The 17,331-nt window shown below is 34.0% G+C and overlaps 1 protein-coding gene across 1 annotated transcript; it reads right to left on the reverse strand.

Annotated features, from left to right (window-relative positions):
• Window positions 1-1,401: 1,401 nt before the first annotated feature.
• Window positions 1,402-6,921, reverse strand: LOC125849074 (CDPK-related kinase 5). The gene is made up of 11 exons (XM_049529078.1): window positions 6,113-6,921; window positions 4,482-4,612; window positions 4,194-4,235; window positions 3,986-4,094; window positions 3,493-3,571; window positions 3,045-3,341; window positions 2,850-2,962; window positions 2,570-2,677; window positions 2,425-2,487; window positions 2,167-2,334; window positions 1,402-2,016 (listed from the first exon to the last, which is right to left on the reverse strand). The coding sequence occupies exons 1-11, from the start codon at window positions 6,692-6,694 to the stop codon at window positions 1,876-1,878; spliced, it is 1,833 nt and encodes a 610-aa protein (XP_049385035.1). The 5' UTR covers window positions 6,695-6,921; the 3' UTR covers window positions 1,402-1,875.
• Window positions 6,922-17,331: the final 10,410 nt, after the last annotated feature.

Raw genomic sequence — 17,331 nt, forward strand, 5'->3', positions numbered from 1 at the left:
CCCCCCCCCCTCCTTGCAAACCCGTCAAATTTCTTTTCTTTTTTTTTAAAAAAAATGTTATTTTTGAAAAAGAGTTATCTGGGTCAAGTCTTAGGTCAAATTCTAGGGTCGAATTTTGGAACGGTCATAGGGGTCTTGTCCTAGTTTGAATGTCGAAATCGGATCCTAGATCAATTATCGGAGTTGATTTTCGAATCAGAAATTATTTTCCAAAAGAGTATTTTTCAATCTCAAGTCAAAAATAAAAGATATTTTCTGAAAAATATTTTTCATTCACTTACCAAATATTAAAAGATATTTCTTAGAAAATATTTTTTACTTGTCAACCAAACATGAGAAAACAAGTTTAAAAATTCACTTGTTTTCCAGGAAATATGCTTCACCTGTAGTCCTTGTTGGGAAGAAAGATGGAAGTTGGAGGCTTTGTGTAGACTATAGAAATCTCAATAAACTGACAGTAAAGGACAAGTTTCCTATTCCTATCATTGAGGATTTGTTAGATGAACTAGGAGGAGCTGAAGTGTTCTCTAAGATTGATCTTAGAGCTGGTTACCACCAATTAAGGATGAAGGAAGCAGATACCTATAAGACAGCTTTTAAAACTCATGAAGGACATTATGAATTTCTGGTTATGCCATTTGGTCTTACTAATGCACCTTCTTCATTTCAGAGTCTTATGAATGTTGTATTTAAACCACTCCTTAGGAGGTCAGTACTGGTTTTTTTTATGATATATTGGTGTACAGCAAGGATATGTCAGCAGCTCATGTGAACCATTTACAAGCTGTATTTGATTTGATGTCAATATCACATTTCTGAATAAAATTCCTAATGTCAGCTGCTAATGCCTTCCAGTAGAAGAGGGATTGTAACCTCTTAATAGTTGTATCCATACCTGCATGACCACCTTGTGGTGTTGAATGCCACAACTCAATAATGTTTTGTCTTTAACTGCAAATCAGACCCTACAACTAGCCTGCCTTTCCACCTTAGTTGAGAATCAATCAAGGTATAGAATTTATAAGGCTTTTCTTATAACTTAAAGAATAACAGCTTACAACTCAGCATCATTTTCCATGGAAAACATTTTCCTTTGTGAGGAAGTTAATGCGTGTGTTCGTCATCCAATATTTCAATATCCTCCCTCCATAAAATAAGGCTTGAGGAAAGACAATTAGATTAAGGACAACCAACTGAACAATTTGTTACATGCTTTCAACGACTACTTCATCATCCCAACATAATCTTTAACAAAAGGTGGTATGACGGTCCAGATTGCATGCACGTACAAGGTAACCACTGATTAAGACTAAGGCAGACGGGGGAAAAAAATCACCTAGACGTCACTAACTTAATCCTTAGCGAGGGTTTTAGCTAAAAAGTTGATGACTCTTGCGATGATTGATCATTTCGAGTCACATATATTCCAATCTAGTTGAGAAGCAAGAAAAGGAAGTGGTGGAACTACTAAACTAGAAAGACATGTAGACAACATTACACAATGCAATTGTAGACATCAGCGCATGTCCAACAGGTTAAAACACCTAGTGTGTGACCAAAAACCAGCTGAGAAGTACTCTCACCTGCAATCAAACATAACTAACTACAGCTTTACAGTAAGAACTCTATATGCAGGATGTCACTGCTCTGATAACACACGGCGGTCAAACCTCTCATCCTCTCCTGGAAAGTTGTTCCATGGAATCTCATACTAGTCCCTGAAAAAATAATGAGATCTATGAAGCTCCAGAATGAGGGACATAAGTTGATCTTCGTCTTTCTTCACTCCAAGGTCATTTGACTGCCAAACAATGCATTCATAACGAGAATGTGGATACACCAAGAGAACCATTTTCTGATTCAGTGGGGCTTGAATCATTGAACTTTTGTAATTGAACGGCTAGACACTCCATGCAACAACTTTGCAAAACCAAGAAAACTGAGCTTTCCGTCAGTGTGCCTAAGCCAGTCATGTAGAACAGCATGGACAGGAACCGAAGGGCTAAGACCAAGTTCCTGGACCAACAATTTGAAATTATATTCAGTTAGATTGCTTCCCCAATCACTTGCACACTCTCCTCTCCCGAAAAGGAAAAAACGAGACCGTTATGTAAGAAACTGAGACGTGGCAATCAATATTCAGAACGAAAAATGAACCATGATTACCGAAGCTAATTCTTCTATCATAATGGCCCTATTGCCTTCCTTCTCAAAGATTTCATAGGCACAACGTGCATGTTGTTCCCACCGATCAAAAGCCTCAAGCTGATGAACACTTAATGCCGCTGCACAAAATTCTTCAAAATCCATCCTCCTGTACTGCAGCGCATTAAGCTGCATGACAAGGACAATGAGTATTTATTAAACCCTTAACAATGACAACACCAGTCAAATATCTGAAGTCAATAGGATCTCAAAATCTACCGATGCAAGAAAATCATGGATGCGAGCTTCCTTCATTGCATCTGTTGCATGTTTCATCAGGGCCTGGTAAAATCATGAAGATCAGCAAAAACATGAAAGATACTACAAGAGACTAATAAATCGTTCTTTTTTCCAAAAGACGGACCGTTTTAACATTGTCGAAGCTTATGGTGCCATTTTTGCTTGGTTGTAGCAGTGCAAACTGCTCCTTCAAATAGAATAGCTCATCTACTGTCAATGTCTTTGACAAAGCCTGCAAAAATTGTAGAAGTGACAAGGCCATGAAGCCCAATGCAAAAGATCAGTAAGAAATTTCAGCAAATACTATGAGGTACTAAACAGAGCTTTTATTACTCGACATGTAGCATTGGACTCGGAAGATAAAATGGGAACAGAAAAACTTTTCACAGTAGCATCATACACACCCGTAGTGCAGCTTTCCTAAGAGCAGAGGACCGCATGTAAGCCTTCATCAGTTTGAATATCAGAATATCCAAAGGCACTTCTATGTTGTGACTATTCTTTATCCATGGATGACCTGAGACAGTAAGTTGTTCAGCAGTTTAGAGAAATTTAAAGAACAAAAAGATCGTCTTTCCAATATAACTCAAGAAACTCACCCAAAGCCTGAGCTGCAGTCATTCTTTTCCGGGGATCCTTATTCAATAGACGTTTCACAAAGTCTTTCGCCTCAGAAGATAATGTAGGCCAAGGCTGTTCTTCAAAACTTGGATCAGCTTTGAGGACAGACCTAAATATCCCAGATTCTGTTCGAGCCCAAAAAGGACGGCTTCCACACAATAGGATATATGCTATGACACCTATACTCCAAACATCAGCCTCTGTACTATAAGATCTATGTAGAACCTCGGGCGCGACATAATATGCACTACCAACTATATCATTAAGTCTTTCATCTGCAAAGAAATTGAGCAAGACGCGTAAACAAGTTGGTGAGCTTCTCAAATTTTATGAAAGGTAGTTTTTTTTTTCTACTTTCCTTTTTTTTGGGTGGGGTGGGGTGGGGTGGGGTGGGGAGTGGTTACAGAGATACAGTAATGGACTAACCTGGCTTCACAAAATCAGACAGTCCAAAGTCTATTGCTTTAAGTTGTGCATTTTCGTCCTTAGACGTGAATAAGAAATTCTGGTCAATCAGAAAGCTAGAATTAGACAACGGAGAGTCTGATAGAGAGGAAGGCTTACTGAAACATATGACATAGCTTCTCTAACAAGTGCTAGATTCAGCCACAGCAAATTGCCACGGCTGAACATTTGAGCTTTTCTGTCACTTGCTAGCTAAATAAAGAAGTTCCTAAACTGTAATACTAGATGAGACAAACATTAAGTCTGCCTGATGAAGAATATATCTACGCAACTTGAAACTGAAAGAAAAAACACTGCATTTGGAATATTAACATAATCCAAGACCCAGTAAAGAAAAAGGTGTTTTTTTGTGCAAAACAAAATTCCTCTTTTCTACACAGGGTAAAATATCTAGATATGCTGAAATGTTGTTCGCTCTAAAGCAATCATAGAGTGAGAACTTTAGTCCTCCCACCTCTGGCTTAAGATCCCGGTGAACCACACCTTGAAGGTGGCAAAATGCTACAACTTTCAGTATTTGTATCATTACAGTCTTTGCATCATCCTCTGAGTACTTTCCACCTCTGCAGGACAAGAACACTACTACTTAGCACCTTCTCTATCAATTAAAACACAAGGTTCGAATTCAAAAATATTGAAACATGGGAAAGATCAAGAACTACCTAGAGAGTATTCTATCCAAAAGCTCACCTCCTTCACACAGCCTGAAATTTTAACGAGATTAATCAGCAGTATTTCAAAAGAGCGGTGTGATAAGGAAATTAGCAGATCAAGCTCCTGATAAGAGCAAAATATGATAATTGAACAAAAATGTTTGCTGAGAAAATAAACAAACTGTCATGCTACTTGAAACTCTGGTTGATAACCAATAAAGTTTTCTCTCAACCTAAGTTTGAGACTGAACCCCATTACAAATGTAAATGTGATGGGAGTTGAGTGATGAAGCTTACTCCATGACTATGTACACATTGGTGTGGTCTTCATATGAATCATAAAATTTTACTAAATTGCTATGTCCTGTCAAAGCTCTTAATATCTTCACCTCTCTTCTCACATCCTCAATGGCTATTGCAGTAGTCATCTGGAAAAGGAAAATAATATGATCATATATTTCAGATAAAACACCAGAAGATAATTTAAAAACACACTGATGCACATTCTGAACAGCAATAGGCATGCATCAACTTACATTAGGGAATATTCAAGCAAAATAGAAATATCAAGCTAGAAACACCAGAAAGCAGCTCACTGAACAGTTATAAATTCCACCGAAATTTGGAGGGGGGGGAGAGGAGAGAAGCACATGCCAAATACATCGCAAGCTCTCATTAGCACACCTATTAAGTAAGACAGACTTCCCAACTATCCACAAACTGTCAGCAGCCTTGATTAAGACAGACTGAGAACTGATAACATTATTCAAGAAGATTTTGCTGTTGTAACAATGACAACAACAACAACATACCCAGTGTAATCCCAAAAGTGGAGTCTGAGGAGGGTAGTTTGTACGCACACCTTAAGAACCCTTAAACTCTACAACATGTATGATATTGGAGAGGGAGGGGAGGGGGTTGTGGGAGGGAGTCTTAACTTATTGAAGTAAATCCTTCTCCTTCATGTTACTTGTACAACTAGAAGGCAAAGAAAACACATTTAACTCCATCTCTCCATTTACTTTTTAAGAAATAAGAGCTACTTTACTCTAGAATATGTTCCTTTTATTTTTTTACTTCTAAACCAAATAAGGAACATGAACATCAGATGGAACTAACTGGCCTTTAGGAACAAACAAACCAAGCCATCCGATATCAAATATAGACCTGCTTGAACCAACTTTTGTAAAGTTAGTGCATTCTTTGGGTAGGACAGATACAAGTTGTCTCACCTCAATTTTCATTTCGAAAGTTTGGCATTCCAAACTCAACTGCAAGTTTTTGGACATCAATGATCAATGGGAAAAAAAGGGACGATAGCATCACCCCCCTTCCTCGACTTTCCTTACACCCTTAAGATGTTCTTCCTCTTTTCATCGCATCCAATTATAATGTCGATACTCTATTTACTCATAGTTTATCTCAACTCAGTGCATCTTTTGGACAATTGAACAGATAATTTTCAGATTCTAAAAACAGTTCAAGAAAAACTCAGACTATAGTGCACTGCAAAAATTGAATAGCTTCTTTTGAAACAGTCACCAGCATAACAAATGTAATCACAAACACCTTAAAGTATGCCACTGCAACAGAAGCTGCAAAAAGCTTCCTCATTCCATCACTTCACAGCCTTTAAACTTAATTGCCAAGAAAAATTAAGCTTTGAACTTAAATCATCTACTATACCACCTAAGGAAACAGTAAATGATGGATCCATTTGGAAAACAAAAACAATAAGTGGTACAAAAAGGACATTTGAAAATAGAAAGATAACAAAGTCAAAGACTACAATCTGTAGAGTAGATCTGACCACTAATACTCAAGTAGTAAAAAAGAGAAAAATCCAACTAACTTTGACCACAGAGATGATAGATCATATCAGTTAATCAAACTTGAAAGAAAATTGAGAGTATCACAAAATGCCAAACCTTTGATTTGGGGATGACTTTTACAGCAACTTCTTGTCCTTTAACCTCACCTTTCTTGAACTTAGCTTTACAAGTATATCCAAAATGCCCTCTTCCAACTTCCTCTCCCAGCTCATACTTGTTCCCAAAATTCTTCGAAAATCCAAAACTTTTATCAAGCCCCGCGCCGCCTCCACCGCCGCCGCCAACCTCCGTTTCATTTACTTCGGGAATCGCAGACTCATTCGGTTTCACAGAGCCGTGTCGCCGAGCCAACACAGCACGGATGTGTTTCGCCGGAGACGGCGGAGGAAATGGCCGTTTAAAAAACCTTCGAGGAGTAGAATTAGAGCTGGCATTCGCCGGAGATCTCAACGGAGATTTCTTGGAGAACAAATAATGCGCCGGACTAGGACTGTAGAAAGGGAAAAAAGGTGACTTTTTACCTACATCAGCTTCGTCCTTTTGCGTCCTTTCTTGCTGATGACTGTTACCGTCCTCATTATTGTTCGGAGTAGCTTTCACCGGAAGTGTAGCTCTGTTGCCGGCGACAGTAATGCTGTCGTCGGAATAATTTGAGGGTCTAGAAGTGCAAGCACCCATTGGGGTTTCAGAAACAACGCAATGTACTTGAAGAACAAATTAAGGCAAAAAAAAAGCTCAGTTAGCTCTAAAAGTTGAGAAAATTGCACGGAAACGAAATTAGTATAAATTAGCGGAAATTTGTTTATTTTGAAGTTTGAATTTGTGTTGAAGAGAGATGAAGAAGATGGATCTGCAGAGGGCAGAAGGCGATAAAAAGGAAACGACGAGATGTTCGCTTTTTTGTCTGAAAAATATACTACTATATTTTAACAAGAATAAGAATAGAAAACACCAAGGCCATAAATCCTCTAATCAATTTATTAAAAGTAAATGAAATTTGATACTAATAAATTTTATTTATATCTGTGGTGCAGAAGACTTTAATATCTTTAGTAATTTGACTATTCTCTTCTTTATTTTTAACAAAAATACGTATAACTTATTTTTTTGTTAAGTTTACAAATCCATCCAAAATCTAGAAGCTTCATCTTTCCTTTGTGGTCTTTTTTCTTTTCTATATTCGGGAAGATGAGATTAGAGGAGGTGAGTATATACTTAAAATTTCTCTTTTATATTATATTTGATTATATTGATTTGTATTATTTTATATTTATCTATAATGCAAGATAAACTGGTCTCAAAGTTATAATTCGTATTATAATTTCAAAATAATTTTGTGGACCAATCGACCCTTTGATATATTTTGTGCTATCAATGATAATTAATTACATTAGTATCGTGTATTTATATATAATATATGTTACGCTTTCAATAATACAAATCTAAATTTATTATATGTTAGATTATAGTTTATTTGAACGAGGAGGTTAATATACTATATAAAAATACTATTCACTGACAAAATTTGTTTAACTAACTAACCTTGAACGTAAAACTAGCCGTAAGGTTTGTTTAAAAATGACGAAAGCTATTAAGTATTAACAATGACAGATAATTAATAATTAAAGCTCCGCTGAAAAAATAGATTGCTTATATTGGAAGTCCTAGCCATTCTGTTGACCTCCACGTGTCGATATTAAGATGGGTTTCAATCATAGAAACTTGAATATTTTAAAACAAAAAACAAACTTATTTAGTTAGTTAGTACTTAGTAGCGAATGATAAGTCTTTTCTAATGGATAAATATGGATTAATTAACCATAATTTAGTAAGTCATGGCTCGTACATGTATAATATAACTTAATTTTATCTTGTACTAATGAAAAAAATCCCACATATAAATCTCATTCCACTATAATAATTCACGCACAAATAATACGATATAATAAACATTACTCTAACATAATAAATCATAAATCATATGAGGTAAATCATACCTAAAAAAGTCTGTACAATGAACTCAACTAAAAAATATATGAGGAATTTCAAAAATGAGATTTTTAATTGAAAATTTTCTTGCTCAACCAACTTGGTTGTTTGTTTAGATTATTGAATATATATATATATTAGGGAAAAAACAAGGAGAGTGAGATAAGATTGAGACAAAACTAACCTACGATTTTGTCTTTAAAAGGTTTTAAATTTTGTCTGTTAGTATATGGGTAATATCAAAGATGTGGAATAAAGGGACAATTCTTCTGTTTTGGCATTAAGCAGCAAAGGAATCCACACCTTCCATGTTTTCACAACTCTTTCTACTACTTGTTGTTTTCAATATACAAAATTGCCTTTCTTTATTTGAAATTTCTTGGAATTTACAAGCTCCTTCAAATTTACTCATATGTGTTTAAATTTCATTTACCAATAACAAATCAGAACTGCTGCTTTGCCATAATTAATTGGAGTTCTTTTTTCTAGCATTGAAATTTCATTTCCCTCTTAGCTATAATACACGTACGTAGGACATAAATTGTCATGTAGGATGTCATATAGGACATATGTGTCTATTTTTACTTGTATACACTCAAAGTTTGAGAGCATGAGTATGAAATGAAGGCAAGTTAAATTGACTTAATTATCTTTGATGACGTCATCATTAATATTATAATTATCATCATCTCATTTTTAATTATTTCCTGAGGTGGCAATTAGTTGTGGATTAAACTTATAGACTTTTTTTCATCACTAATACGTACGTGCTTAGTTAGTTGTTGTACTAATTATAATTTGTTTGTCATGAATGATGAAACTGTTATTGCCGGCCGAGTACGTACTTTGACAATTTTTTCTCCAACATATTATATTGTAAATTGAACATAAAGTTATATATTAATTTAACAGAATCCTCAGTCCTCACCTATCAATTATCATCTCACTTCTCGATTCTCTTGGTTAAGAAACAATTTATTTTAAAATTAATTATTTTATAATTGTTATTCACTCTCAATACAGATAAAACTAACATTATTATCTCAAGATAAATAGTTTTATGATAAGATTAATTCATCCTAAAATTAATTATTATGATATTTTATCCCTTGTTTCTCGTGCTAGAGCCCCTTAGGTACATCGAAGTGCTTTATCTCATTATTATTTGTGGTTAAGGCCTAGCTTTTCAATATGAATATTTCTTTGGTCTTTTCTTTTATTATTGAAGAAAACACTTCTTAATTGAGAGAGGAGTTTTTATATTATTAATATATAGGACAAAAAAAAGGAGAGAGGTGAGACAATCTAATGAGGCTCTTAAGAGATGGAATAGTTATATTAAACATACATATACTGCTGCTAGCTCCATATTTAAAACATCATGTGCTGTTTAATTATGATATGATAAAGTGGTCCTGGGAGATTTTCTTTCTCCTTTTTTCATACTTTTTTATCAGTTTCATCGACTTTATTTTTCTTTTTTCTTATTAAGAATCTCTTTTTCATTAACTTTAATTCTTTTTCTGGATAGCATGCACTACAGTTTTTATTTTTATTTTTTCCCCATAAGTATGCATGTACATCTTGGTGATTAAAGCATATATAGTATGAATTTACTAATAATAAATGTTATTAAGTCAAAAAGTTTAAGGATTGGAGAGCGGTATTTGATATTTGAAAACGGAATATAATTCATCTGTGGCCAAAACTCACTCATAGATATCGTGTGTGAATCTGTTGGGTATCACTTTAATCATTTGTACAAATTAAAGTGAAATCTTTGCAACTTTTCTTTAATCATTTAGTGGGATGATAAATAGAATGAAACGCACCTTCCCATAAGGATTCTTTACCTTATATGTTCCGCACAAGTTCTCTTATATGAGACTTTGGTAGGTACGTATTCCATGTTTCATTTTACTTGGCCAGGTTGAAAAATTGACGCTTTTTTAAAGATTTTTTTTATTAATAGTCCCTTTTTTACTAGATTAACTTTATTAATTATATTTTGAAAATCTAAATATTGACTAGTAATACTTTAGACAGTTATTTAATGATATACGACGAGAGAAATTCACAATCGCTATTCTTTGGGTGCACACATGTAAAACCATCGCTCCTATGCATAATGCAATAGCTCGCAAACCACACAAGAGAGATAACTCGAAGACAAGCCTGGTACGATGAAACCTTGCTGGTCACCGGCTATTTGATGTCATCGCCACGAGTAAAATCATAACATATGTGTAATGACATACCTTATATGATCTAATTAAGACTAGATTATGGTTGGAGTTTGGTCACGGTGATATGTTAATCAGTTGTGGTTGTGGTTGATAATCAAGCACCTAAACTGTTAAGTGCAAGGGAAGCTGACAAATTACCTTACTTGCCACAAGGACAATCTCACGAGTAATATTTAAAGTATATTTATTTCAACTGTCAACGATGAATATGATCCATTCATTTTTAATTAAAAGTTTATAAATTTGATAAAGAGGCATTTTCCTTATAATGAGTCGATATATGTCAGATGAATCCGAATTATAGTTGCACTAGTAAATTTCAAATACTAAAGACATAAAGAAAAAGAAAAGAAATGGAGTAGTATAGTACTATGTTGGGATTTATGCAGTTTTGATGATTGACAAGGAAAGATGAAACATGTCAGTCAACATGATCCAAATGTGCACTATCACGAGCAGTTGAATTCGAGAAAGCTTTTAAAATGAATAAAGATAAGAGTGCAGAAATAAAGGAATGGATAATGCTAATTTCGAGAGAAAGCCCACGGAAGTAAACGAGCAGTTGAATTCGAGAAAGCTTTTAAAATGAATAAAGATAAGAGTGCAGAAATAAAGGAATGGATAATGCTAATTTCGAGAGAAAGCCCACGGAAGTAAACATCTGATGAATTGAAGAGAAAGAATCAATGAGTTCGATTTGAAGGAGGAGTCTAAAGAGGCGAAAAGTTTTAATTGAAGAAGGAGTCTCACTTAAAGTAGAACTCTTCAAGTTACTACTGAATTGAAGTGTTGGAGTTCGACTACAATACAAAAGAATCAATGAATGTAATTTGAAGAAGAAGTCTAAAGAAGCAATGAGTTTGAATTGAAGAAAAAGTCTTACTTGAAGTAGAACTCTTAGTCAAGAGAGTTCAAGTCAACGAGGAGTTTGAAGTGAACAATAACGCTATGAAGAATTATGCTTAAATAGAAGTGAAATCGTCCAGAATATTTGTGCACTTACAGATCAATTGAGAAATTGACTTCGCAAGTGCTACCAGGAACTGAAGGAACACATCGAAGAACCTGATCCTTTTACAGAGTTTATGTGTTAGGAGTTTTTCTTTGTGAATGAGTCTTGATGTAATCTTAGTTCAGTGAGTTATAAACTGAATTAGGAGTGTTGTCTTCAGGTTGCGATAACTTGAAGAGTTGGGAACACATACCTTGGGAGGTTTGTGTTGAAGGTTAGGAATTAGAGGTAGTTCCTAGGATTACAAGAGTTGTAATATAAATTCGCAACTTGAAGTTAAGGAATTAGAGTTAGTTCCGTAGATTGCAAAGTTTGTAATCTATTTCTGTGGAGGCTCAGTGATTTAGTGAAGTTGGAGTTAAATCCTGTAGGGGTACAGGTCGTGGTTTTTTACACCTTTTGAGCCGGGTGTTTTCCACATAAAAATATTGTGTTTTTACTTATTGTACTTACTGCTTTATTGGACACGTTAGGTAACATGTTTCACACTTAGGCAAAAAGTTAAAATTAACAAATTACTAGGCAGTGCAGAATAGCATACTATATATATTATATATAGTTTCATTAGTTTGTCCTTAAAGGTGAGCGTTGACCAAAGTAGTTCCATGATTGAATTCCAACAATGAGGACGACAATGATGTTCACTCCATGTCCCATATCTCAAATGCAAGTAAAAAGAGAAACAACTAGCAAGTGTGTCCCAACATCTCATACTCTTTTTAGGTCTTCACATCATCCAAATGTCAATGTCATTACTTTTCCAAGTGTTTTTAGCCAAAATTATTTCTTATCTTTGATGGTAGATTTAATTTTGTCCTCCTAATATATAATCTTGAGCATTGTTGATACTTGGTAGTTAAAGTTTGCAAATATTGAACACATTTATTATGTCTATCTGAGAATTCCCTCTTCTGTTAGAAAACTAACAGACCCGTGTCTGTCGCTGCTTAAAAAAAGTCAGTCAATTTACCTCACTTTTCAATTTTTACCTACCATTCTTGATATTTGCACTGTCATTTTCCATAAATGTTTCTGTTCCCTTGCTTTTAAGTGAATATGCACCATTCTGATTTCTGAGAGTTTGGAGTTCATCATAAAACTTTATAATGCTAAATTATAAAGTGACTAAAGAAGGATCGAAGTAACTAAAAAAGAGTTGGCAGCAACTAAATTTGGTGCGTGAAATTTATATCTGCTGAAACAGGCAATGGGGTAGACTTACAACATGATGAAAGACAAAATACAACTTAAATGCAAACTAAGTATTCCCTCCGTTCATTTTGATTAATCATTATTTTTTAAAGAGCAGGCAAAGTTTAAAGTGGACAAATAGAAGTGAAAGGAGGGAGTTTTTGTGAATTTGTTTATAAATGGAAGTTAATGAAAGAAATTAAGGACATTGAAACAACCAAGTAAAAGTTGAGGTTTTACGGACAAACTACATTGGAGGCTGATGATGTATAGCTTAGATTAAAAAATTAGTACACTAGCGCAACAAGAGAGATGTATTATGTTTCCATATCTCAGAAACCTAGCCAACATCATCCAGCATCAAGTTTCTACAAAGATTTTTCAGATAACGATAATCTTAGTAAAACTCAATAAGGATAACATTTTTGGTTTTAGCATCTCCATCACTCTCAGATTGCAGCAGAACCCTGCACCCTGTCATGCACACATACAAATCTTTCAAATTAAGAGCACAAGAAGATATAAAATCAACATTATAGTACATACATAACTACCAACATCCAGTTAAAAAGAGATTTTAAATTCTAGGCTAACCGAATTGAAAATTTCTCAAATTCAAATCAACAATTTAGGTAAGCTCACATTAATGACTTGACATTTATGTAAAACATTAGAAAAATGTTAAACAAGGTATTGATTAACCAAAGAAATGAACAGCTGAACTGGAAAACGAACTAATTTTCGTTTTAAATATCCAAATCAAATCAACTGATCAAGCATCCCTGCGAAAAGTTCAAATCAACGATTGACATAATTAGTTGTCCTCCATGTAAAAGAGGAAGAAAAAAAAAATACTGGCAAGGTAGTCTACGTAGAAGCATAATCAAACCGAACTGTTTCGGTTGGAGAAGAAGAGGAACCGAACCGAACTGTTTCGGTTGGAGAAGAGGAGGATCCGAACCGAACCGCAGTTATCATATCTATGGAATTCGGTTTGGATTTGTTCTTTAGACCGAACCGAAATTATCTGCTTCTGTTTGAGAAGATGAAGAAATCCAAACCGTACCGATCATATAACATTTATGTGTCATCCAGGAAAACCGATAAACTGAAAAAAAGAATCCATGTAAAAATTTCAAGTTGAACCGAATCCCAGTCAAGTGTTCACATCAATGATTGACATAGACAATTGACCTCCAGGTAAAAGAGAAAAGAAATGCTCGACAGCGTATTCCAGGTAGAGAAAGAACCAAACAGGAATTGAATTTATCTATTTTATTGACAAGAGTAGCACGAACAGAACCCCAGTTATCATATTGAAATTCGGTTTGATTTCATTTTCAACAACATCCTTAGCGAACTTTGTTAGTTATTGTTTTTCTCTTTCAGTTGTTAGCTAGTGTTTTAGCTGACCGAGTCTTTAGCAAATAAGTAGGTTGTTGAATAGAAGTAGGAGAATCCTTTTAGTTTGTTAGTAGTTGAGTAATTGTAGGAGTTAGTGGATTGCTACTTTATTTTTTCCGTGAGTAAAACTCTATTTAAAGAGTTCACTTAATGTACTTCAGTGAGATGATTAATATTTCGCCAATTAAATAGAGTCCACGTTTTATCTTCTCATCTCTGTTTTTCCATCAAACTTATCTGTTTAGGGTTAGAGAAGAACCGAATCAAACCACAGTCATCATATTAAAAATAGTTTGGTTTTGATTTGTACTTAAAATGGAGCCGAAATTATTTGCTCCGGATTGGGAAGATGAAAAACCAAACCGAATTGCACTTGTCATATTCAAAAATACGGTTTTGATTTCTATTTCAAAACGAACCAAATCAACCGCAGTTATCAAACTCGGTTTTGATTTCTACTTAAAACCGAACCGAATCACCATTATCATATTTAATAACTCGGGTTTTGATATCTCCTTAAAACCGAATCGAAATTATGTGCTTCAGTTTGAGAAGAGGAAAAACCGAACCCAACCGAGATTATCTGTCCAGTTTGAGAAGAGAAAACAGCAAACCGAACCGAACACTTGTCATATTTAAGAACTCGGTTTTAAGTTCTCCTAAAAACCGAACCGAAATTATCTGCTTTGGTTTGATTTAAGGAAAAATCAAACCAAACCGTAACTATTTGCTCTAGTTTGAGAAGGGGAAAAACCAAACTGAACCACAATTATTATATTAAAAAGCCGGTTGATTTTTCCTTAAAACCAAACAGAAAACATTTGAGAAGAGGAAAAACCAAACCGAACTACGGTGATAATAATAACTCGGTTTTGGTTTTTTCCTAATACCGAACTGAAATTATCTTCTTCGGTTTGAGAAGAGGAAAATCCAAACCAAACCTAAGTGCACAAATTATGCACAAGTTCTGTTTCGGTGCATCATCTAGAAATGAAATGTCGAAAACTTGAATAGAAGAAGTAGGTAAACATTCCAAATTGAACCGACTGATCAATAATATCTCAAGCTAAGAATGCAATCAAAATTCCAGTATGGCATCCATGTAAAAGAAGAAAGAAAAACAAAGAATCAAACCGAACCGAACTAGAAAAACTTGCTGGATCCGTTACAGTTACCGAGAGTAGTTCAAATAACAAAATCAATCCAATGATAAAAACAACACCCCACTCCAAAGTCCAAATCAGCACAAGTAGTCTAAGAATGATAGATGACTAAAAGAGATTTTAGATGCAGTTTCAAAAACCGAAAAATATATTAGAGAAAAAAAAATTACTGTGAAAAGAGGAAGAAGGAATTTATAAATTCAGTTTTGGTTGGCCAAAACCAAAAATCAAAGTAAAAACTAAAATGAACCTAGAATTTGAATCTTCCATTGCAGGGAATGAAGCTCAGGCTTGATTTGATGCGAAGATTGAACTCCGCTCTGAGAGTGACGGAGAAAGATAGGAATGTGTTTGTCAAGCGTGCTTAATGGCTCAAGCGGTTAGCTTTGGCAGTGCATTTTATACTTTCGCTTATACTCGCTATTTAACATTACTAGATTGGTTCAGCTGAATCAGCTCAATGTAAAATGGCAATGGATCGGAAACCTATTTGGGCTAACCAAATTAGGAGATTTATGGGCCGTTGTTCAAAAGTTATTGAAAAATTCGCATAGTGTATCATGCATGCATTTTGGTATACAGAAATATGGGCCGTTGTTTAAGGTGTCAATGTTTTAATTTTTAGGCCAATTGTATTTTTAAGTTCCTTTTTTTTCAATTCAAACTTTATGATTTTCATTTTAGTGTTCTGAAATTTAGTTTTTTCAGCTCAAACTATCTTAATTCTCTGAATCATATAATTGAAATATGACAAATATGAAAGCTTATCATAGACATCCAAAAAAATTGGATTGTCAAATTCGAATTTCAGAATCACATGCATCCTGAAGTTTCAATTGTCTTAAAATTAAGCACTAGAATCGAAACATTGTACATGCAAACACTTTTTTCTTGTTTGTGCAAAGAATAAGAATAAACAAAACGAGAACAGAAAAAAAAGGATAAAAAATAAAAGCGTCGATAGCTTCGTTCGATGATTAATTGGATTATCAATCAGCTATAATTGTCCAAGTTGGTATCAAGTGGCCAATGGCTACGTTTAATCATTTGGATATGTCCACACTTATCTAATTGAGGACTTGACTATTTTATGGGTCTAAATATTAAATGAATAAACAGTCCATCATTTTCTCAATTTATAATCAGTCAAAGAGTACGATCTAGTAGTTGGTGTGATCTCTGATTTCATAACGAAAATTATTGAATCTTTATGTTGAGTCTAAATTAAATAATAAAAATATATTTTTAAACAATTTAAAATTTTAAATGAAATAATGACATGTAATTAAATTTCATCGTCATTCATTATCAAAAACGAGTTTTCACTTCATTTTTGAAGTGGTCAATTCCTTCGTTTTCACACGGAGAATTTTTTACTTTTTAGATCTGGTGTAAAAATCAAACTTGGGGGGCTAGAACTTTCTGGTCCCATTTTTTCCCATTTTCTTGTTTGACGCGTTGAGTGAGCAAAAAGTTAGACCATTGGGTTGTTACGTTGTGCCACTACGACGAAAGTTAATGGAGTCAAACTTTTATTATTATATATATATATCTCATGAATGACCAGGCTCTATATTTTAAGATGAATATAATTAAGTTAGAACGAAAATTTTTATCGAACCTGACCACGTTGTAATTATATTGTAAGTATTAAGATTCACAAAGTGAAACAATGTAATTAGTGGGATGTATATGTGAAGTCTAATTCAGAACAAAGAAAAGTAGAAGTGGGATTATAGGTAAACTCCCACTAACTTCCCAAAAGAGATTCGTTTACAGGCAAAATTCGTCCTTATCACTTCAAATAGTACTCTCCCAATATAAGTTCTTGCAATAAATAGGCAGTAAAAATATTTAATTCACGAGCGACCACGTGTTTCGTTTATTTTATTTACATTAAACTAACTCAACTAACATTAATTAAGACTTAAGAGCTTCTATTTATAATAATAAAAATATACAATAGTTAACCATATAATTAAGTGATAAAAATATATATACTAACACATGTACATATCATACATCTATTCTTTTTAGTTATTTTTTATAATAAAAACAATATGATCGTAAATTAAAATAAATATAACAACATAAACGAGGATGAATTTAACGTTTGAAATTCCCCAAAAAAGTCCAAATACAAGAGATAAAAGGTACATAAAGACTCATATTAGTCATAACGATAATGCCAAAACGGGAAGATTAAAATAACATGTGAAAGTAATTAAAATTTCCTCAAAAAAGTAGTCATTCAAAGTAAGGACAAGAGAAAAAGACTTTGATAAAGTCACCTAGCACTATTAAGCAGCC

This window comes from Solanum stenotomum, chromosome 12 (genome assembly GCF_019186545.1).
Source record: "Solanum stenotomum isolate F172 chromosome 12, ASM1918654v1, whole genome shotgun sequence".
In the NCBI taxonomy this organism is placed as follows: domain Eukaryota; kingdom Viridiplantae; phylum Streptophyta; class Magnoliopsida; order Solanales; family Solanaceae; genus Solanum; species Solanum stenotomum.